Source organism: Oncorhynchus mykiss, chromosome 25, assembly GCF_057628025.1.
Source record: "Oncorhynchus mykiss isolate SJ-2025 chromosome 25, ASM5762802v1, whole genome shotgun sequence".
NCBI lineage: Eukaryota > Metazoa > Chordata > Actinopteri > Salmoniformes > Salmonidae > Oncorhynchus > Oncorhynchus mykiss.
In genome coordinates this window covers 19,816,689-19,839,596 of record NC_143046.1, presented here as the reverse complement: position 1 = coordinate 19,839,596, position 22,908 = coordinate 19,816,689, and the positions used below count along the sequence as shown (strand labels likewise).

At 44.5% G+C, this 22,908-nt stretch overlaps 1 protein-coding gene across 2 annotated transcripts; it reads left to right on the top strand.

The window, feature by feature from the left end:
• The first annotated feature begins 356 nt into the window (after nucleotides 1–356).
• LOC110504397 (matrix-remodeling-associated protein 5) lies at nucleotides 357–22,625 on the top strand. 2 transcript variants are annotated; one of them, XM_090220386.1, is made up of 8 exons: nucleotides 520–729; nucleotides 4,096–4,334; nucleotides 6,690–6,819; nucleotides 7,018–7,060; nucleotides 7,171–7,408; nucleotides 8,563–12,462; nucleotides 14,584–15,493; nucleotides 20,303–22,625. In XM_090220386.1, exons 5-8 carry the CDS (start codon nucleotides 7,309–7,311, stop codon nucleotides 22,209–22,211), a joined length of 6,819 nt encoding a protein of 2,272 aa, XP_090076512.1. In that variant the 5' UTR covers nucleotides 520–729; nucleotides 4,096–4,334; nucleotides 6,690–6,819; nucleotides 7,018–7,060; nucleotides 7,171–7,308; the 3' UTR covers nucleotides 22,212–22,625. The 2 variants fall into 2 exon arrangements, with proteins under 2 accessions (XP_090076511.1, XP_090076512.1); XM_090220385.1 differs by having other exon boundaries at nucleotides 357–729; nucleotides 7,018–7,408.
• Nucleotides 22,626–22,908: the final 283 nt, after the last annotated feature.

Below are 22,908 nucleotides of genomic sequence, written 5' to 3'. Positions count from 1 at the left end.
ATGTCAGAGCCCAATCTGACAATAATACCTGTCTGACTCATATTTACAATGGGGAGGTGGATGGGTGGGGGGGTGTATATTGGAGTGGGGAGGGTGGGGGGTGTATATTCGGGTGGGGGGAGGGGTATATTGCAACCTCACAATTTGGAAAATTCACAAAAGTATTTGACAACATTGCTTTCAATGTGATTATCTTTGGGGGTATATATGTGAATATAGCTGATACCAACCTGTTCAATATATATCTGAAAATATGCAAAACACTATAAATGTATCATCTTTACATTCATGATATTCTATGTAAAAACCAACCAGACAAGCCAAAGGATATAAATAATCACAGTGTTAGAATAAGAGAGGGGAGGGTGGAGAGAGAGAGAGAGAATAGAGGGGGTGGAGGAGAGAGAAGCAAAGGCAGAGCCAGAGCACAGCATTCCTCCCCTGTATAGCCAGGCTCTCAGGAAGAGAGGAGTGGGTTAGAGTTAAACTCTAATCCAGATGTGTGTGGCTGGGTGGACCAGTGCAGACTCAGCTAGGGTCCCACCTCTCCAAAACAGACCCAACTCTCCTCCATCACTCCTAACACAGACCTAGTGCTGCTTGGTTTACCTCAGAGCGTCACAACAAGACTAAACACAGACTGGATACCTCACTCCTCTACCGAACTGGTGTCTTATTGTCTACTGTGAACACTGCTGTCAACCGACTTTTTCTTGGAGGAATTTCCAGGTAAGCAACATACAGTATTTGACAAGAGTTGAAGAATATTGCCACATAGTGAAGTTCACATTGTTGTTGGTGCAAGAATTTATTGCTGATGCACAAAATTCCTTTCTTAGGTGAATAATCAACTGACGCCAAGTCTGACTGAATCCATTTACCATACGTTATCAAAAGAGCAATTGCCTGAAGAATCTTTGATTTGTCAACATACAGGCTATTTAAGCACACAGTATTTACCTATAAGAAACAGTCAATTCTAGTTGGAAACTAATTCAACACTTAAATCAAGACATACATTAATGTTATTTTATATGGTTCCTGTCATTTTGGACTGATTGACCTGTGGTTAGGATATACATAACCGCAATTCATAGTGAAGCGCTTCATCACAATTCAGAGTAAAGACAGACATGTGGAAAAGGGGCTTTAGTCCAACATTTTACAGTCCGAGAGATTCATTTTATTATATCCCTAAAATTGAATATTTAAAATGGCATCTTCAATTTGCTTTAAATCTCAATAAAAAGTGTGAAGGTTCTTCATAACATACATTACGTCATATATGGGAAACATATGGGTGTCATATATGTGTTATTTTGACTCCCAGACAGCACATGTGATTTTGATCTGAATTAGATATATTATACATTACAGGCATGTGGTGCCTCAGCTCTGCCAGGTGATTTAAGACTGGAGAGAAAGTCCGCTCTAGTGTGTAGCTGTGGGTTGTGTTAAACCCATCAATGTAATGACCAACTGCCTGGCAGTTACTTGTTATGAACTTTTGGTGGTACGTGACATGTCATCAGGTGTGCACCAAAGATTGGAGAGTGTTTTCAGTACTGTGGTATACATTTGTACATTTTCACACAATACGGTTTATACCCAGCAAAGCCTGCCTGATCACCTACTGACAATGATTTAAAAGCACAGCTAACAAACTTTTACGACTAGCAAACATTTGGCATAGACTGCTGTAACCACAAATCTCTCTCTATTTTCATTCCTGTCATCAGTGATGTGTGTGTGCTGTGTTTTGGGTTGTAGTCTAAAAATAAAGAGATGATGATGAAGGCCAGTGAGGAAGATGTGTCTAGCGACTTGCAGGCGCCGAGGCCCAGCGTGATGACTCCATCATGATTTATGGCCATGCCTGGATGGCTGACCATCTGACATCTATCACAAGAGTCAAACATACCTTATCCGTGGCTTCCTCCAGCAACGGACATTCCCACAGAGAACAAAAGACTGGTGGAAACTTTCTTCATGGAGTCATTGTAAACCTCCTGGTGTAGGGTTCCATTACACTATAGTGGGGTTTTATACGTTTAGACTTTTAGATATTTAGTATCTTTTGACATCGAAGACTTCTGGTAGGAACCATTTGATAAGTGTATTCTTATTGCATAACTGTAATAAATGAAAGGTAGTCCTCATATGTCTGAGTATTATTCTGTGAATTATTATTTTATGTATGGTCTAATGATAAATGTTATTCACACTACAAATAGCAGATATGCTTGGCCTCTTAACTGTGCAGCTCTGAGCTGAGGTTAACTCAATCATTTAATGCTGACTTTAGTCGCAAGAAACAGTGTTAGCTCTTTGTCTCACAGCTTCTTAATAATTGCATAACGGTTATCTTGGACACATGTATCTTACTGAGTGTATAAAACATTAGGAGCACCTTCCTAATATTGAGTTGTACCTCACCGTCTTCACAGAACAGCCTTAATTTGTCGAAGCATGGACTCTACAAGGTGTGGAAAGCGTTACACAGGGATGCTGGCCCCATGTTGACTTCAATGCTTCCAACAGTGGTGTCAAGTCGTATGGATGTCTTTTAAGTGGTGGACCATTCTTGATACACACGGAAAACTGTGAGCGTGAATAACCCAGCAGCGTTGCAGTTCTTGACCAAAACGGTGTGCTTGGCACCTACTACCATAACCCGTTCAAAGGCACTTAAATCTTTTGTCTTGCCCATTCACCCTCTGAATGGCGCACATACACAATTCATGTCTCAATTGTCTCAAGACTTAAAAAACCTTCTTTAACCAGTCTCCTCCCCTTCATCTATACTGATTGAAGTGGATTTAAAAAGTGACATCAATAAGGGATCTTTCACCTGGATTCACCTGGTCAGTCGGTCATAGAAAGAGCAGGTGTTTTGTAAACTCAGTGTACAGTATTCAGAGTGGTAATGCAAGGCTAGCTTCCTTGACTAGACCCATCGGATACGCTTATGGACCAACAGCATTCACATGATAATGGAGTCAGATTGAAGACTATATTATGGTCGTATTACTCGTACACAAACTCCTGTCATCCTCAGACAGAGTGTATTTTCACTCTGTTACAGGGTCCCTTTAGGCGGGGCTGGCCTGGGCTGTCAGTGTGTTTTATTCTCACTCAGATGGGTATTTCAACATGCAGCTGGAGTCAGCAAAGGTGGTGGGACAGGAAGAGGGGGAGGGAGGGAGGAAACTGTCCAAAATTGGCACACTCATCATGGGTCATTATCATACCAACGACAGACATGATAAATCATGTCTCCCTCATAGACCCTCTGCACACACGGCATGACAAACAGCTTAGCCTCTAACCACCAAGGTCCACACAAGGCAACGCACCAACAACACAAGAAACTGTAGCTTGTTTTATTTGCCCTCAAGGTGAATATTTTGCCGTTTGGGAGGTACTGTACTTGTCATCAACCTTTTGAAGGGGGATTTTGTAATTGAGCTCTTGAATGCGTAGGCCTGCTAGCACAGGCATGCAATAAGTATTTATTGCTTTGCATTTTCTAAGGAAGAATCTTATGGGTTTTTTTCCCCTATGAATTCAGCAGCAGCTCTATGCATTTGGATATGAAACATCTAAAACAATATTCTAAAACTCATTCCCATAATTCTTACACTCTTAACGTTAAAGGGTTCTTCAGATGTCCCGACAGGAGAACCCTTTGAAGAAACCCTTTTGGTTTCAAGTAGAACCTTTTTGGGTTCCATTCTACCTGGCTGGGACAAAAAAGGATGCTCCTATGGGGACAGCCAAAGAACCCTTTTGGAACCCTTTTTTTCTAAGAGTGAAGGACAACGTTACGAAAGCAAGAGATGGAGCAATGAATATAACCAAACACTGTAGCTAGGCCTACTTTCAACAGTTTAATCCCACTCCAGCCCTTTGTGCTTTTGTAATGTTAGCATGTTGTACTACCACTTAAGAAGATTTTGATTTATTTGCACTATTACAGGTATTCTAGAGTTTGCAACTTATTTGTTCAATCACAATAACAATAGCTATACCATTTACAAAGTGAAACTGCTGAAGCACACTAACCTTCCCTCCTGTGTCTTCATGTTGTCCCAGGTCGGATGATGGCGTGAGAGACCTGCCATGGCTGCTGAGGGTGTCACTGTCCTGGCTCCCTGGCTGAGACTGAGGGCAGTGCTGTTATTGCTGGTGCTGCTCCTCTCTCCGCTGGCCCTGTGTGCCCCATGCCCCAGAGGCTGCAGCTGCCCTGGCATCAAGGAGGTACACTGCACCTTCCGCCACCTCACCTCTGCCCCACGTAACCTGCCCAAGGACACAGAGAGGGTTAACCTGGGGTAAGACTGCTCCTGTATTCCAAATACTGTAGAAATGTTATATTTAATGATATGATGTCAAAATGTCATGTTCTGGAGTGCTTTCATCGTGTGACGATGTCAACATGTCATGTTCTGGAGTGTGACAAGGTTGTGAGCTATAGTCATGTGATGTCAAAATGTCATGTTCTGGTTTCCTTGTATGGACAGCTGGCGTCAGGTGCTGCCACAACATTCCCATGGGGTTTCGGTACGGACTTTGTCTAGGCCATTCTAAAATGCGGAATTTCTTCTTCTGCAGCCATTCTTTGGTAGATCTGCGTGTCAGGATAGGAACATTGTCTTGCTGCATGATTAACTTTCGGTTCAGCTTCAGCACAAGAACGGATAGCCTGACATTCTCTTCTAGAATGTTCTGATACAATGCAGAATTCATGGTTGTGTCATTGATAGGTCCAGGTCCAGAGGCAGCAAAGCATCCCCAAACTATCACACTCCCACCACCATTCTTGACGTTTGGGATGAGGTTCTTCTGTTTGAACTCAGTGTTTGGTTTTCGACAAACATAACATTTCTAATTGAGGCCAAAGGTTATATGTTTGACTCGTCTGTCCAGAGAGCATGCCATTAAATAGAGTTAAGGAGGATATCTGCGCCTTTGTAGCATGAATGGAGAATGTTTAATGTACAAACCGGTCCACGGGGAAACAAGTGTATACCTTCCCAAGGATTGTCTATTATATTGTCAAGACGGTCAAGTGACCGCTCTAACAATGGTAATGCATGTCCTGAAAGATGGAAGGCGGGAGGGAGGCAGCAAAATCAGGTAGGACAATTTTAAGCAATAAGAGGGCGCAGTATAATGTGTGTGAACATTATAGTGTCCATGTTAAAGTAGTCCATTTTTCTTCTTCTTCATTGGCTGTTTGCTCCCAACTCAGATGAATCCCCACCCAGGTGACTACTTTAAAATGGTGGAAGCCATTTTGCCAAAACAGATAATATCCATGATGAGTCCTCCATCTCTGACAACAAGCACAACTCCAATATAAAGTTGTTTTTTCAAAGTTGCCGAAATGTCACGTGAGTCCACTTATAGCAATACGTTCATAGCCATTGCTCCCGAGTGGTTTAGTGGTCTAAGACACCGCATCTCAATGCAAGAGGTGTCACTGCAGTACCTAGTTTGAATCCAGGCTGCATCACATCTGGCCGTGATTGGGAGGCACATAGGGCGGTGCACAATTGGCCCAGAATCGTCTGGGTTTAGCCCGGGTAGGCCGTCATTGTAAATAAGAATTTGTTCTTAACTAACTTGCCTAGTTAAATAAAAACATAACAGCCTAACCATGATGAAACTTCTATTCTATCAAATATGCCTCACGTAGCAAATTAACAATGTGTTAACAAAAGTCAACACTCTCTCATTGACCTCCATACAAAAATGTTCACTTTGTGGACGTACTTTCGTGGACCGCAATGCATATGTAGAAGCACCGTGGCTAGGAAAAACTCCCTAGAAAGGAAGAAACCTAGAGATGAACCAAGCTCTGCGGGGTGGTCAGTCCTCTTCTGGTTGTGCCGTGTGGGGATTATAAGAGTACATGGCCATTAAGGCCAGATTGTTCTTCAAGATGTTCAAACGTTCGTAGATGACCAGCAGGGTCAAATAATAACCACAGTGTTTGTAGAGGGTGCGAACAGGTCAGTACCTCAGGACTAAATGTCAGGTGGCTTTTCATAGCCGAGCATTCGGAGGGCGAGACAGCAGGTACCCTTTTAATGATCATGCTGTTCAATCAGCTCCTTGATATGCCACACATGTCAGGTGGATGGATTAGCTTGGCAATGGAGAAATACTCACTAACAGGGATGTAAACAAATTTGTGCACAAAATTTGTGAGAAATATTTATTATTTCAGCTCATGAGAGATGGGACCAACACTTTACATGTTGTGTTTCTATTTTTGTTCAGTGTAAGCAGACTGTCGGGTCCTCTATCTTAATAATATCCAATATAATAGGCCAACATGTTCTGGTTACACTTTATTTGACAGCCCAGTATAACATAGAAGCCTATTTACAAGAAACTATGGGGTGCTCTGGGTTATGGGAATTGAACTGATATATAATAGTTTTTAAAGAACGCCCTGTACTTGCACCCAACAATCTACGGTACATGTGGGGGGTTGGAATGGCTCACACTGGTGTAACATATTTTAAACAACTTTCCCTGCCAAAGGATTGCTTGATCTGTTCCATGTCTTTGAGGATTTCTCAGGATTATTGGCTCTTTACTTGTTTATATTTCACACAGGCAGGCAGCTCCTGCAACATTCTCATGTTGTCCCTCCCTCTCGATGTCTCTCTGTGTAGCTATAACAGCCTCCAGGCCGTGGGGGGGTCAGAGTTCACACAACTCCGCCAGCTGGAGATGCTTATGCTCCATGGGAATGATATCACGACCGTGTCTCCAGGAGCATTTTACAGCCTGCGCTCTCTGCAGGTGAGTTCCCCCGACAGACAGGCTGGCACCAAGGGGAGTCTGTCGTCTCATTCAAGACAAGAAGGATAACCTACATAGATGCATAACAGTCAGGGGATTGTGTCTCACTATTAAATATTCAGTCACTTGTCTACAGGCAACCATATTGTAAAACATTTAAATGTAACATTTTTTTAACCAATTTCTACTTCTTGCCAGATTCTGAAGCTGAGCTACAACAAGCTGGAGGCCATCACCCCTGGTATGTTTGAGGGCTTGGTCAGCCTGGTGCGACTCCACCTGGACCGCAACAACATAGACTTCATCGAGCCGTACACCTTCAGTGGGCTAACATCATTAAAACTCCTACAGCTAGAGGGCAACAAGCTGAGGGACCTCCACCCACACAGCTTCATCACCCTTTCTCTTCTGGGGAACTTCTGGAGCTCTGGGCTGCGTCACCTCCACCTGTCGGACAACCAGCTGCACTACCTCCAGCCTGGGACCCTGATGCCCCTCAGCAAACTGGAGCTGCTCTCCCTGCATGGCAACCCTTGGACCTGTGACTGCCATCTCCAGTGGCTGCTAGAGTGGAACAACAAACATGAGGGTGAGGCCTCTCTCTCTCTCTCTCTCTCTCTCTCTCTCTCTCTCTCTCTCTCTCTTTCCAGTCTCTATCTATCTCTTTGTCTCTCTGACCTCTCTCTCTCTCTCCCGTCTATCTGTCTCTCTCTTTCTGTCTTTGCCCTCTCTCTCTCTATCTGTCTCTCTGCCCTCTCTCTCTCATGTCTCTATCTATCTCTTTGTCTCTCTGACCTCTCTCTCTCTCTCTCCCATCTATCTGTCTCTCTCTTTCTGTCTTTGCCCTCTCTCTCTCTTTCTGTCTCTCTGCCCTCTCTCTCATGTCTCTCTCTCTCTCTTTCTGTCTCTCTGCCCTATCTCTCTCTCCCATCTCTCTCTTCTTCTTTCTGTCTCTCTGCCCTCTCTCTCTCCCATCTCTCTCTTTCTCTTTCTGTCTCCCTGCCCTATCTCTCTCTCCCATCTCTCTCTTTCTGTCTTTGCCCTCTCTCTCTTTCTGTCTCTCTGCCCTCTCTCTCTCCTGTCTCTCTCTTTCTGTCTCTCTGCCCTCTCTCTCTCTCATGTCTCTCTCTCTTTCTCTTGCAGTCTCTCTGCCCTCTCTCGCTCTCATGTCTCTCTCTCTTTGTCTTTCTGTCTCTCTGCCCTATCTCTCTCTCCCATCTCTCTCTTTCTGTCTCTCTGCCCTATCTCTCTCTCCTGTCTCTCTCTCTTTCTCTTTGTCTCTCTGATCTCTCTCTCTCTCCTGTCTATCTGTCTCTCTGCCCTCTCTCTCTCTCCCACCTCTCCCTCTCCCTCTCTCTTTAGTTGTTTGTGCTGTATATTTCTCCAGTGTCTGCCATACACTCCAACACATACATATTTGTCATTCACTTCACAACAATGATTGGGCCCATGTGTATAATACATCAATGTGAGTGTTTATGTGCTGTTTCCTCTGACCCAGTTGGACTGCTAATATTTATAAATAGTTGCATGACTCGATCACTAAACAATGCTCTAATTAGCGTGCAGTAATCTGTAACTTTCTCTGAACCAACTTTAAGGTAAACAAACTGAAAAATGACAATTCTGACACCCTCACCTCTTCGTCCTTTCTTTCTTTCTTTCTCTTTCTCTCGCACTCTCACTCTCTCTCTTTGTCTGCCTGTCTGTCTGTCTCTCTGTCTCTCTGTCTCTCTCTGTCAGGAGTGATTAAGTGTAAGAAGGAGCGGGACGCTGCCTCTGGTGAGAGCTGTGCTGTCTGCTCCTCACCTCAGTCCTTAAATGGCAGCCAGGTCCTGGGACTGTCTGCTGGCCAGCTGGTCTGTGAGCGGCCCACTCTGGTGTCCGATCTGAAGCAGTGGGACAGCCCCGGCTGGGACGATGCGGACTCAGAGCCTGACCTGCCCTACACCAGGGACCTGGAACGTCCCCTGGGCCACCTCACATTCGTCCTGACCGACAACCACGGGAACAAAGCACACGTGGCCTGCGATGTCCGGCGGCCCAGCGAGAGCTCCTCCGTGACATGGGAGAACCTGCGGACGTCTGGGGAGGTGGCGGTCAACGTGAGCCTGGTCAGCCTGCTGGAGTGTGAGATCGACCGGGACGCTCTGCAGAACCTCTGGAGGCTGGTGGCCTACTACTACGAGAGCCCTGCTCTCTTGGAGAGGGGGATGAGGAGGGAGAACACCAGCAGAGTCACGTTTCAGTACTCCCAGGGACACAACGAGGAATCCCCTTACTTTACAGATCTCAAAGGACACTTAATGGCTGAACCGACGTGGCTCCTCCAACCAAGGGTCACCCTGCAGCTGAACAGACGGCAAACCACAACGAAAAAACTGGTGCTGGACTTTACCACATTCATCTCCAAGCACGTCAGTGGTAGGGGAGAGCAGGAGGATGTGACTTCCTCCTGGGCCCTAATAAAGAGAGGAAGCCCTGGGAGAGTTCAATCTGTGCTGGAGGGTTCAGAGGTCAGTCTGGGGTGTACAGTTATCAGTTCAGGGTCACAGTCTGTGGAGTGGATGCTCCCAGATCTATCTATCCTGGAAGAATCTAATTCCCGGCTGGTGTCTGAGGGAGGCAGACTGGTCATTGGAAATGCTAGTGTGTCTGACTCTGGGCTGTATCACTGTCTAGTCCGCACAGAGACTGATGTGGACATGGTGCCTGTGAGGTTGACAGTGAAAGAACGCCTGCTCAGTCCGAACACTCTAAATGGGAAGAAGATGGAAGTGGAGAGCGGGGAGTCCCTCTCACTCCCCTGCTATGTGAACTCAGCACAGCCTAGCGAGACACGCTGGTACCTCCCTAAAAATCAGATCCTACAACCGTCGCAACCAAAGGGGAGGGTCTACGTCAATCAAAATGGATCCCTGGTGATCAAAAAGACAACTCATGAGGACGCTGGGGAGTACAGCTGTTTGGCTGCTAACCTCTATGGAGTAGACATGTTGGCTCATCTCGTGGTCGTCACAGGGGAGAAAGACTCGGATGCAAAAGAAGAGGTCGAGAAAGAATCACCTGGTGTTGAAACAGCCAGGGGAGAATCACCTTTGTTTGGGAGTAAGGAGGATGAAGGTGAGGGGTCAGGGTTCCAGGAGATAAAAGGCCCCCATGCTACACAGTCTCCTAAGAGGGTGGGTGGACAACAGAGGTACCCTGGAGGGTTTTTACGCCCTGGTATGAAAGGGAAGAGGATCAAGGATAACAAGAGGAAACCTAATAAGTCTGTCAAGGAGCTCGACCCCAACCGCTGGGCTGAGATCCTAGCCAAAGCTAATGCTAAACCTCCGACACTACCGCCTACAAGACCACCACCAACTACACCAACAACAAAAACAGCAACGACAATGACAGCCAAAACCACTACTACTACTCCTAAACCCACTACTACTACTACTACCACTACTACTCCTAAACCCACTACTTCTACTAAACCCACGACTACTACTACTCCTAAACCCACTACTACTACTACTACTACTACTACTACCACTACTACTCCTAAACCCACTACTACTACTACTACTACTACCACTACTACTCCTAAACCCACTACTACCACTGCTACTCCTAAACACACTACTACTACCACTACTACTCCTAAACCCACTACTACTCCTACTTCCACTACTACTCCTACTACCACTACCATGAGAAAAACTACAACAACCACGACCACAACAACAACAACTGCTCCTCCTTCAACTACCAGAACAACCACAACTAAAAAGCCCACCAAGAGCCACACAGAAACAGAAGGTGAATTGGACTTTTCCGAAAAGCAACCTGAACCTTTACGTCCTCCACCTAGAAAACATGTGACACAGGCCCCAAGAGGGAAAGCATTACTTGTGAACCGTGGTAGAGGTAAAGGAGGTCCAAACCCAGATTCAGACTCGGTCATAAATCTGTCTGTTACAGAAGCTCCTCAATCCGTCACACAACCAATGCATCTAGAAGACAAGCATGTGGGGAGGGAGAGAGAGAGAGTGAACCAGAAGAACAATCCTATTTGGACAAACAGACGAAGACCCCCTTACAGACGGGGCAGACCCCCACAGAGACGGGTTCGACCTCAGAAACCCTCCCTCCCCTCATCACACAAACCACAGGCGACACTCCATCACCCCGCAACAAGAGTGGAAAAACAAGAATCTACTGCATCGCAAAACGACAATTCTAAAATGGAGGACAATATTACAGAACACATACCCACTATTTCAACACATGATGACAATGAGCCTGTTGATCCGATCATTAATCCCAACACTGCTACAGACAAATCAGATAGCATTCCCATAAAATCATTAACACCAGAGATGAAAGACCTTAGTATAGTTAACCTTTCAAACAGAGAGCATGTGCCTACACCAGAGACAATCACCTCAGCAGAAAATCTACCTCCTCCAACTGAGGTGCCTGGACAGGAGAGGACATGGGAGAACTTAAAAAAACAGGATGTTATTAGACAGACTACCCAAAACAGGCAAACATCCCCAAAGATAACAACAACAACAAAGCACACTCATATTAATTATAACATTCATTTAAAGCCTAATTTGTCACATGATACGGTTGCTATGGCAACACCCGTACTGACTAAACTTGATGTTTTAGATAAAGGTGCTGCAAAGCCAGAAACCCCTTTAACAAAAGTACATTTTCTAAATCCAACTCCTAAAAAATCACAAGATAAGACACAAACACATTTGAGAACCGTTGCAAAAGGCAGTGTTGCTCGGGAGGATTTTCTGAGGAACACACACAGAAACTCATATAAAAAGGAGGAGGATCACTCTCAAATGAAACCTGACAGTCCCAGTCTCCCCATCCACCCCTGGATCCACCAACAGAATGTCCAAATGAGAGTTCAAACCACCCCTCCACCCCGCGCTCCCACCCCCTATTGGCCTTATAGCCGCTTACAAGTGTGGCCCTCAGTTCATGGTTCAGGGCCACATCCTTTCTTTACAGAGAGGCCCATGCTTTTCCCCCACCCAGGGGGCCGGGGCGTTGGGGTCACCAATCGACCAGAAATCACAGCTGAGACTGTCAGGCCCACAGCGTTCATCTCTGCTTCACCGGGCAGTGGCATGGCAGCCCCGCTGACCTCCCACCCACCCCACAGGAGCCCAGGCCCAGCCAGCAGGACCCGACAGCAGGACCTCTTAATGCTCTCCAAGCTCAGAAACAGATACAGACAGGCTCAGCTGGACCGTATTTCACAGCTAGGGAAGAGAGTGACAACTAAGCCCAAGATCAGTCACCCTACACCTAGACCTCACTACCAGCCTCCCACTCAGTCATACAAGTACTGGCCTGTGCCCCCCACCACCTCCCTCCCCGTGCCCACCAACAGGCCCTACTCCACAGCCAGTGTCCTGTACGGCAGCCGCTGGCACTACAGCCACTGGGGCCAGAGGAGGCTGAGCACGGCCCTGCCATTCCCCAACTTGATGGGTAGAGGGGTGAAGCCTAGGATCAGCTCTGTGAACACAGTCAGTGTGTCTGCCCTGGCTGAGGGTGATGTGCTGCTGCCCTGTGAAGCATCAGGAGACCCACAGCCAGCGCTCTCCTGGACTAAAGTCTCCACAGGTATTTAAACACTTTTATTGTGAAAGACTTTGTAGGGTAGAAACAATTATTGCCTCTCTGCAGGGAATTACAGTATAGTCTCTCTGTAATGCAAGACATAAATATTTTGACTTCAGGCTCTTGTGAGCTTACCATCGTAAAGAATAATATCCAACAGAAATACTATATTTTACAAGCTTGTTAACATTCAAGGAGCAGCAGAAATAATATATGCATAGGCTAATTGAGGCTGCAAAGGATTAGACAGACCTACATCTATCCTACCCTGCCTTTCTAAGGTCTTCGAAAGCCAAGTTAACAAACAGATCACCGACCATTTCGAATCCCAACGTACCTTCTCCGCTATGCAATCTGGTTTCCGAGCTGGTCATGGGTGCACCTCAGCCATGCTCAAGGTCCTAAACGATATCATAACCGCCGTTGATAAGAGACAATACTGTGCATCTGTATTCATCGAGCTGGCCAAGGCTTTCGACTCTGTCAATCTTCACATTCTTATCAGCAGACTCAACAGCCGTGGTTTCTCAAATGACTGCCTCGCCTGGTTCACCAATTACTTGTCAGACAGAGTTCAGTGTGTCAAATCGGAGGGCCTGTTGTCCGGACCTCTGGCAGTCTCTATGGGGGTGCCACAGGGTTCAATCTTCGGGCCGACTCTCTTCTCTGTGTACATCAATGATGTCGCTCTTGCTGATTCTCTGATCCACCTCTACGCAGACAACACTATTCTGTATTCTTCTGGCCCCCCTTTGGACACTGTGTTAACTAATATCCAGACGAGCTTCAATGCCATACAACTCTCGTTCCGTGGCCTCCAACTGCTCTTAAATGCAAGTAAAACTAAATGCATACTCTTCAACCGATCACCTCCAGCACCTGCTCACCCGTCCAGCATCACTACTCTGGACAGTTCTGACTTAGAATATGTGAACAACTACAAATACATAGGTATCTGGTTAGACTGTAAACTCTCCCTCCAGACTCACATTAAGCATCTCCAATCCAAAATTAAATCTAGAATCGACTTCCTATTTCGCAAACAAAGCATCCTTCACTCATGCTGCCAAACATACCCTTGTAAAACAGACCATCCTACCGATCCTTGTCTTCGGCAATGTCATTTACAAAATAGCCTCCAACACTTTACTCAGCAAATTGGATGCAATCTATCACAGTGCCATCCGTTTTGTCACCAAAGCCCCATATACAACCCACCACTGCGACCTGTATGCTCTCGTTGGCTGGCCCTCGCTTCATATTCGTCGCCAAACACACTGGTTCCAGGTAAGGATAAGTCTTTGCTAGGTAAAACCCCACCTTATCTCAGCTCATTGGTCACCATAACAGCACCCACCCATAGCACGCACTCTAGCAGGTATATTTCACTGGTCAACCCCAAAGCCAATTCCTCATTTGGCCGCCTTTCCTTACAGTTCTCTGCTGCCAATGACTGGAACTAACTGCAAAAATCACTGAAGCTGGAGACTCAAATCTCCCTCACTAACTTCAAGCACCAGCTGTCAGAGCAGCTCAAGGATCACTGCACCTGTACATAGCCCATCTGTAAATAGCCCATCCAACTACCTCATCCACATACTGTTATTTAAAAAAACAATTTTTGCTCCTTTGCACCCCAGTATCTCTACTTGCACATTCATCTTCTGCACATCTATCACTCCAGTGTTTAATTGCTATATTGTAATTATTTCGCCACTATGGCCTATTTATTGTCTTACCTCCCTTATCCTACCTCATTGGCACACACTGTAAATATACTTTTTCTATTGTGTTATTGACTGTATGTTTGTTTACTCCATGTGTAACTCTGTGTTGTTGTTTGTGTCGCACTGCTTTGCTTCATCTTGGCCAGATCGCAGTTGTAAATGAGAACTTGTTCTCAGCTAGCCTACCTGGTAAAATAAAGGTGAAATAAAAAATAAAATAAAGACATTTGTATAATATATTAACACAATGGCACCACCTGATTGTGCTCAACTCATGCTGTAATATTTGACAGAGAGACCCTTGACAAAAACTCCAAAATAATTCACTGCATTAACATTAGGACGCAAGCCTAATCCAGAGTACCAATAATGTGCTTCTCTCTCTTTTCAACAACAGGTGCTACCGTCCAAGCAAACACAAAACACGGACAGAGATTTGAAGTTGTAAAGAACGGCACCTTTGTGATTAAAAACATTCAGCTACAGGACAGAGGCCAGTACCTCTGCACGGCACAGAACACATTTGGCTCGGACAGAATGGTCATTACCCTGGCTGTGCTGACCCAGCCTCCCAAAATCATAGGTCCCCACTCCAGAGAGGTCCCAGTGTATTTGGGGAAGGCTATAAGCTTAGACTGTGTAGCCTCTGGCAAGCCCCAGGCTCAGATCTCCTGGATTCTTCCAGACAGGACCTTTGTGCGTGATGTGGGAGCTCTTGACAGGTCAGCCTCTCTGCTGGCTAACGGCACCCTGAGGATCCAATCAGCTAACTTCTCCAGTAAAGGCGACTATAGGTGTATCGCTAGCAATGCAGCCGGGGCTGACACAGTGACTTTTCACATCCACGTGGCAGCGCTACCGCCCACCATCAATGAGGAGGCCTCGGAGAGCATCGTCATCCAGGAAGGGAGAAGTGTGTATGTCCACTGCACTGCCAAGGGAGAGCCTGCGCCCGTGCTAAAGTGGACCCTCCCTGCAGGGGTACATGTCAAACCCTCCCAGATCCTCGGCAGGAGACTGTTTGTCTTCCCCAATGGGACGCTGTACATCAAGAACATCTCTCCGGAAGACTCGGGGAGGTATGAGTGCTCTGTGACCAACGCAGTGGGCGCGGCCAGGAGAGTTCTGTACCTGAAGGCCAGGCAGGAGGTCCCCAGCCTGCGACTGTCACACCACCCCTCCCAACAGCACCGAGTCACAGCCATGTATGGCTCCACTGTGTACCTGCACTGTCCAGAGTCCACTGGCACTCCCCGTGGCACTCTGTGGCAGCTACCATCCAAAACATTGCTGGAACATCGCTACAGGTAACTCCACCATGCTAGTAATCAAACCTATATAGGAGTTTTCCTATAATAATAATACACTGTGCTGATATTGATTAGGTATCAGAGATCTGAAGAATAGCTGTAATTATTCATTAAGCTAAATTATCTGTACTATCATTCTAATCGCTTTCCCTCCAGTGACCTTATAAATAACTTCTCAACTCTATTACAGCCCTCAATTTCAGGGAGGTTTAATCAAACACAATTATTTTTTTCAAACACAATTAGTGTAATTCAAAACAAGCTATCTGCTGGAGCCTGACCAAGGTCAACCAGCCTGTGATCTCAGGGTCAGAAACCCTGATGGGTCCCACTGTCAGAGACTACATTCTTAAAAAATAAAAAATAAGGTTCTCCAGAGCAATGCCATAGGAGAACCATTTTAGGTTCTCTGAAGAACCTTAAATGGGATGGTTCTTTGAAGAATTACACACACTCAGCACCTTATTTTATGCAAATAAGGTGTTGAGCATTATTTTCATATTGCCCAGGGTGCCTTTTGAGTGAATTTTAGTTACCAGTACCACCCATGACTGTGCTTGATAGTGAAAGAGAAGGTTGCTGCATTCATTCATTTTCAGGCCTGTGGCCTTCACCAAGTGAGATCCAAAGTGAATGTGTTATCATTCAAATTCAATGATTTAAAACAATACAATACATATTTCATAAAGCCTCATTTTTAGGCCCGTTTTACTCTAATACAATGGCCTTTCATAGTTTACAGGCCATATCAGGCATAGCAGTCACATTATTCTGGCTTGCAAAGTGATGTGTAATTCCTATTGGAAGCCTCCCAGAGTGGGGATAGCCAACATCTAAACTGGAACAACCATTTTAATAATGGGTTCAATAAGTCCAAGTAACCGATTTGATTAGTTTAGAAAAAAATGTATTTATATTTGAGTAGAATAATATTGCACATGAAAAAAAAAACAATCAAGAAACATGCAAAAACATAGATATAAACCAAAAATCAACCTGCAATAGAGCATGCTGGGAAATATGGTAATGATAGGCGTGGTTTTGGTTCAACTCTGTTATTAACACCAACACGTGTGTTCTTTTACACCACTGATTGTTAATTTAACTCTTGAATCAATACTAGAAATGTTACACTGAAATATCAACACTAGTTAACACTGGCCAATTTTCTGTGTGCTATTAAATGGACATGCTTCCATCTAAATAACCTTTTAGAATTCTAAATACTGTAGATGCCATGTCAAGAACCCCACACTGAACTCAAAGGTTCTTTATCGGGCAAGAGTTCTCTAAGGAACATTAAGAGTTGAGGAAGAACCTTTAAAAAAACGTCATTTTTTTCAGTGTAAAAATATCCTTACGGTCAATTTGCAGGGCGTCTGTCGAGTACACCCAATTAATTCTTGCTCAACATGGTTCCCAAACAGTGGGACACTAGTGGCACAGAATTCAGTGAGACAAGAGAAGCAGGAAATGGGAGAAGCACCGTTGTACAAATACAAAGCATCTATTGTGCAGTTACATTATGTAATTACACTGTAATTGAAAATCCAGCGTAACTAAATGTTGTAAATTATTGCACATAATTTGATTAGAATGTATCTTACATCATAATACATTTTAAAATGTTCTCAATGTCACTTAAATCATATTGTATTTCTGATTAAAAACCAGGGGTTGGAACCAAAATTATTTTCTAATTGTTTCGTTCTGAACAGAAGCATAATTGTTTTTTGTTATGTTCCACTGTTCTGAGCAGCAAAATAAAGTTCTGAACCGGTTAGAACCCCCAAAAAGTACCGGCTCATATCATTCCTTTTTGTTCTTTTTCAAACCTCTGATATATATATATATATATTAAACTGCCAAGGGAGAGCATATATACAGTGCCTTGCGAAAGTATTCGGCCCCCTTGAACTTTGCGACCTTTTGCCACATTTCAGGCTTCAAACATAAAGATATAAAACTGTATTTTTTTGTGAAGAATCAACAACAAGTGGGACACAATCATGAAGTGGAACGACATTTATTGGATATTTCAAACTTTTGTAACAAATCAAAAACTGAAAAATTGGGCTTGCAAAATTATTCAGCCCCCTTAAGTTAATACTTTGTAGCGCCACCTTTTGCTGCGATTACAGCTGTAAGTCGCTTGGGGTATGTCTCTATCAGTTTTGCACATCGAGAGACTGAATTTTTTTCCCATGCCTCCTTGCAAAACAGCTCGATTGGATTCAGGTCTGGACTTTGACTTGGCCATTCTAACACCTGAATATGTTTATTTTTTAACCATTCCATTGTAGATTTTGCTTTATGTTTTGGATCATTGTCTTGTTGGAAGACAAATCTCCGTCCCAGTCTCAGGTCTTTTGCAGACTCCATCAGGTTCTTCCAGAATGGTCCTGTATTTGGCTCCATCCATCTTCCCATCAATTTTAACCATCTTCCCTGTCCCTGCTGAAGAAAAGCAGGCCCAAACCATGATGCTGCCACCACCATGTTTGACAGTGGGGATGGTGTGTTCAGCTGTGATGCTTTTACGCCAAACATAACGTTTTGCATTGTTGCCAAAAAGTTCAATTTTGGTTTCATCTGACCAGAGCACCTTCTTCCACATGTTTGGTGTGTCTCCAAGGTGGCTTGTGGCAAACTTTAAATGACACTTATTATGGATATCTTTAAGAAATGGCTTTCTTCTTGCCACTCTTCCATAAAGGCCAGATTTGTGCAATATACGACTGATTGTTGTCCTATGGACAGAGTCTCCCACCTCAGCTGTAGATCTCTGCAGTTCATCCAGAGTGATCATGGGCCTCTTGGCTGCATCTCTGATCAGTCTTCTCCTTGTATGAGCTGAAAGTTTAGAGAGACGGCCAGGTCTTGGTAGATTTGCAGTGGTCTGATACTCCTTCCATTTCAATATTATCGCTTGCACAGTGCTCTTTGGGATGTTTAAAGCTTGGGAAATCTTTTTGTATCCAAATCCGGCTTTAAACTTCTTCACAACAGTATCTCGGACCTGCCTGGTGTGTTCCTTGTTCTTCATGATGCTCTCTGCGCTTTTAACGGACCTCTGAGACTATCACAGTGCAGGTGCATTTATACGGAGACTTGATTACACACAGGTGGATTGTATTTATCATCATTAGTCATTTAGGTCAACATTGGATCATTCAGAGATCCTCACTGAACTTCTGGAGAGAGTTTGCTGCACTGAAAGTAAAGGGGCTGAATAATTTTGCACGCCCAATTTTTCAGTTTTTGATTTGTTAAAAAAGTTTGAAATATCCAATAAATGTCGTTCCACTTCATGATTGTGTCTCACTTGTTGTTGATTCTTCACAAAAAAATACAGTTTTATATCTTTATGTTTGAAGCCTGAAATGTGGCAAAAGGTCGCAAAGTTCAAGGGGGGCGAATACTTTCGCAAGGCACTGTATATATATATATATATATATATATATATATATATATATATATATATATATATACACACACATACAGTGGGGCAAAAAAGTATTTAGTCAGCCACCAATTGTGCAATTTCTCCCACTTAAAAAGATGAGAGAGGCCTGTAATTTTCATCATAGGTACAGTCCCTGGCGGCGTAGTGTGTTACTGATGGAAGGCTTTGTTACTTTGGTCCCAGCTCTCTGCAGGTCATTCACTAGGTCCCCCCGTGTGGTTCTGGGATTTTTGCTCACCGTTCTTCTGATCATTTTGACCCCACGGGGTGAGATCTTGCGTGGAGCCCCAGATCGAGGGAGATTATCAGTGGTCTTGTATGTCTACCATTTCCTAATAATTGCTCCCACAGTTGATTTCTTCAAACCAAGCTGCTTACCTGTAGCAGATTCAGTCTTCCCAGCCTGGTGCAGGTCTACAATTTTGTTTCTGGTGTCCTTTGACAGCTCTTTGGTCTTGGCCATAGTGGAGTTTGGAGTGTGACTGTTTGAGGTTGTGGACAGGTGTCTTTTATACTGATAACAAGTTCAAACAGGTGCCATTAATACAGGTAACGAGTGGAGGACAGAGGAGCCTCTTAAAGAAGAAGTTACAGGTCTGTGAGAGCCAGACATCTTGCTTGTTTGTAGGTGACCAAATACTTATTTTCCACCATCATTTGCAAATAAATTCATAAAAAATCCTACAATGTGATTTTCTGGATTTTTTTCCTAATTTTGTCTGTCATAGTTGAAGTGTACCTATGATGAAAATTACAGGCCTCTCTCATCTTATTAAGTGGGAGAACTTGCACAATTGGTGGCTGACTAAATACTTTTTTGCCCCACTGTATATATATATATATATATATGTTGTTTTTACATTTAGCTCGACCTTACATTACTTCACCAATCAGGGAGGATAGAGGAGTTTGCTTTGTAGTGGGTAAGTGGTTTAATCTGTATAGTGAAGTCATTAAGAGCAAATTGCATTTTGTCATAACAGCATGGTTTAATCATAATGACAGACAAACACACACACTGTGCTGCCAGTCACAGTGTGGGGTGTGAGATGCAACAGAAATGGTTATGATTAGGAGAGAGGATGGAGGAAGCTTGCCTTGAAGCACTTCGTTGCGATTTTTGTGGGACTGGAAAATTGCCCGTAACATAAAATAATGTTATTAATGTTATTAACTAAAATGACAGTTCTGTTCCGGAACAGTATAGATCACTTTCGTTTTCGGTTCGGGTTCTTTTCTTCAAGTAATTGTTATTTTCTGGTTTTCGGTTCTGTACTCTGAACCGGTTCCAACCCTTGTTAAAAACATTAATATTGTGTGTCTATTTCTTTCATAATCAGCCCTGAGAGACCTGTCACCGTGTTCTCCAATGGGACCTTACGGATCCTGCAGCTGACTGAAAAAGACGGAGGTAGCTACCTGTGTATGTTCCAGAGGCCCAACGGTGAGGACATGGAGCTGTTCCAGGTGCAGGTGCTCATGATGCCACCTAAGATCGAACATCTGGCCACAGCTCAGAAGAGGGTGACCTCCGGGGAGAACTTCCAGGTGGACTGTGTTGCCTCAGGCCTCCCTGACCCAGAGGTGTCCTGGAGCCTCCCTGATGGAACCATGATCAACAACGCCCTACAGTCGGACGACAGCGGCACCCGTTCTCGCCGCTATGTCATCTTCGGGAATGGAACACTGTTGCTGCAGCAGATGGGAAAGAAGGATGAGGGGGACTATACATGCCATGCTAAGAATGAACTGGGGGAGGATGAGATGAAGGTGAGCATCAAAGTAGGCCCTGACTTCCCCCGAATCACATCCAAGGCTCAGCTGTTGCTCACGGCCCGACTAGGAGAGTCTGCCTATATGACGTGTCAGGCGACTGGGGAGCCTCCACCAACCATTGTGTGGCTCTCCCCAAGCAATGACGTCATCACATCCTCTTCAACCAAATACCAAACCTTAGATGATGGGACTTTGGTGATAAAGAAGGTGACTTTGGCCGACCAAGGGAAGTATGCTTGTGTGGCAAGGAGTTCTGCTGGGGATGACATCAAGAACATTAAGATACAAGTAGAACCAAGAGAGCCACACATCAATGAACAAGGTGGAAGAAGCAGTATGAAAGTGTTGGCAGTATCTTATCAGACAACACTGCTTGACTGCAGAGCGGAGGGCAAGCCTGAGCCACGCGTTTCCTGGGCCGCACCCTACGGCCTCTCTCTGCCAACACCTTACCTGGGAGGACGCTTCCAAGTCCACAAGAATGGGAGTCTAGAGCTACGTGGAGTGAGGAAGACAGACGAGGGTCAGTATGTGTGTTTGGCCAAAAATCACTTGGGAGAAGCAAGCCTGGCAATTGAGCTTGAAGTGGCATCCATAGCAGAGAAGCCAAGCTTCGCCATGCCGAACATTGAGATTTTACCAATAAAACAAGATGGAAGTGATGTCACTCTGGAGTGTCCTGCCCGCGGTAAGCCAAACCCAGAGTTTGTTTGGATCCTGCCAAATGGCACAGCGCTGATGCCAGGCACTAGACATCAACACTTCACTCACTATAGAGGAAACGGGACGTTGCGCATCGACCAGCCAGTGACAGCTGACAAAGGGGTTTACCGTTGTCTGGCGAAAAACGTGGCTGGGACTGCAGAGAAGCGATACGCTCTAGAACCAGGAAGAAAGCCTGTGATTCGAGGCACAACAGGGATCATGAAGATCACGTTTGGCCAAATTCTGAACCTGCCGTGCTCTGTGGATGGCTGGCCACAGGCCTCAATCACATGGACCCTACCAAATGGCCTGGTCCTGGACAAGCCCCAGGTTATTGGGAGAATTACATTTTTATCAAACGGCACACTTCAACTCAAAGAGGTCGCCACATTTGACAGGGGAACCTACGTCTGCAAGGCCACCAACACATTTGGGTCATCTGCGTTGTCATACCCAGTTGCAGTTATGGTGTATCCTCCAAGTATCACAAACGCACCCCCTTCCATCACTAGAGTCCACAGAGGTTCATCAGTAACACTTAACTGCATCGCTGCAGGCATACCAAAGCCTGAGATAACATGGACTCTACCTGGAAGAACCACACTTGTTCCCAACAACCGTTTCACGGCACAGGGAGGAATTCACATGACGGTTGAGGGCAGCTTGGTCATACAAGACCCAGTGCTTATGAACTCAGGAATTTACAAATGCAATGCAAAAAATGCTCTAGGAAGTGACTTCAAAGCAACATATCTTCAGGTGATCTGAGCCACAACATAAAGCCCTAATCTAATCTGACAATTACACTTGAATGTAAAACTTAATCCTCTAGAATACCATATGTACAGTGTATTTATGTAACCTTACCATTAATGTGCATATTATATGAGGTAAAATAGTGTGAACTCTTATATCACTAACAAGGAAAGGAGAAAAAGGTCTGCTTTAATTGTTGGCAGAAATATAAGCATATAAAAACATAACAGATGTGACTTAGGGAATGCTCTCTTTTCTTTGAATGTATAAATATTCCTGTATGTAAATATCTAATTATACTGTGTTGACTGAACTCACATTGTTGGTTTATCTATATCCCTTTTTTACTAAGATACAGCTTGCAGGTGCCTAGTGTTGCTTCTGACAATAGAAAAAATAAAAGTGCATCACTTACACAGGAATCTATCTGTTTGTACGCCCTCTCTGATTGTGCGAATCCCATTCTGAGGCATGCTTTCAGATTTTATGCAAACCATTTGGAACAAATGAGCCTTTCATAGAGGGCGTAAAATGAAGCTTTGTGTGATACAAATGTTCTAATTGTTCAACAGAGCTAATCAAAATGGAGACCCAGCAACTAATTCTACCAGCTGTGAATTTATTTAATACATTGTTAATACATATTTGGGAAATTGCACTTAATGACTAGACCTAAATATTTATTTATAATAGGCCTAGGATATCCAGT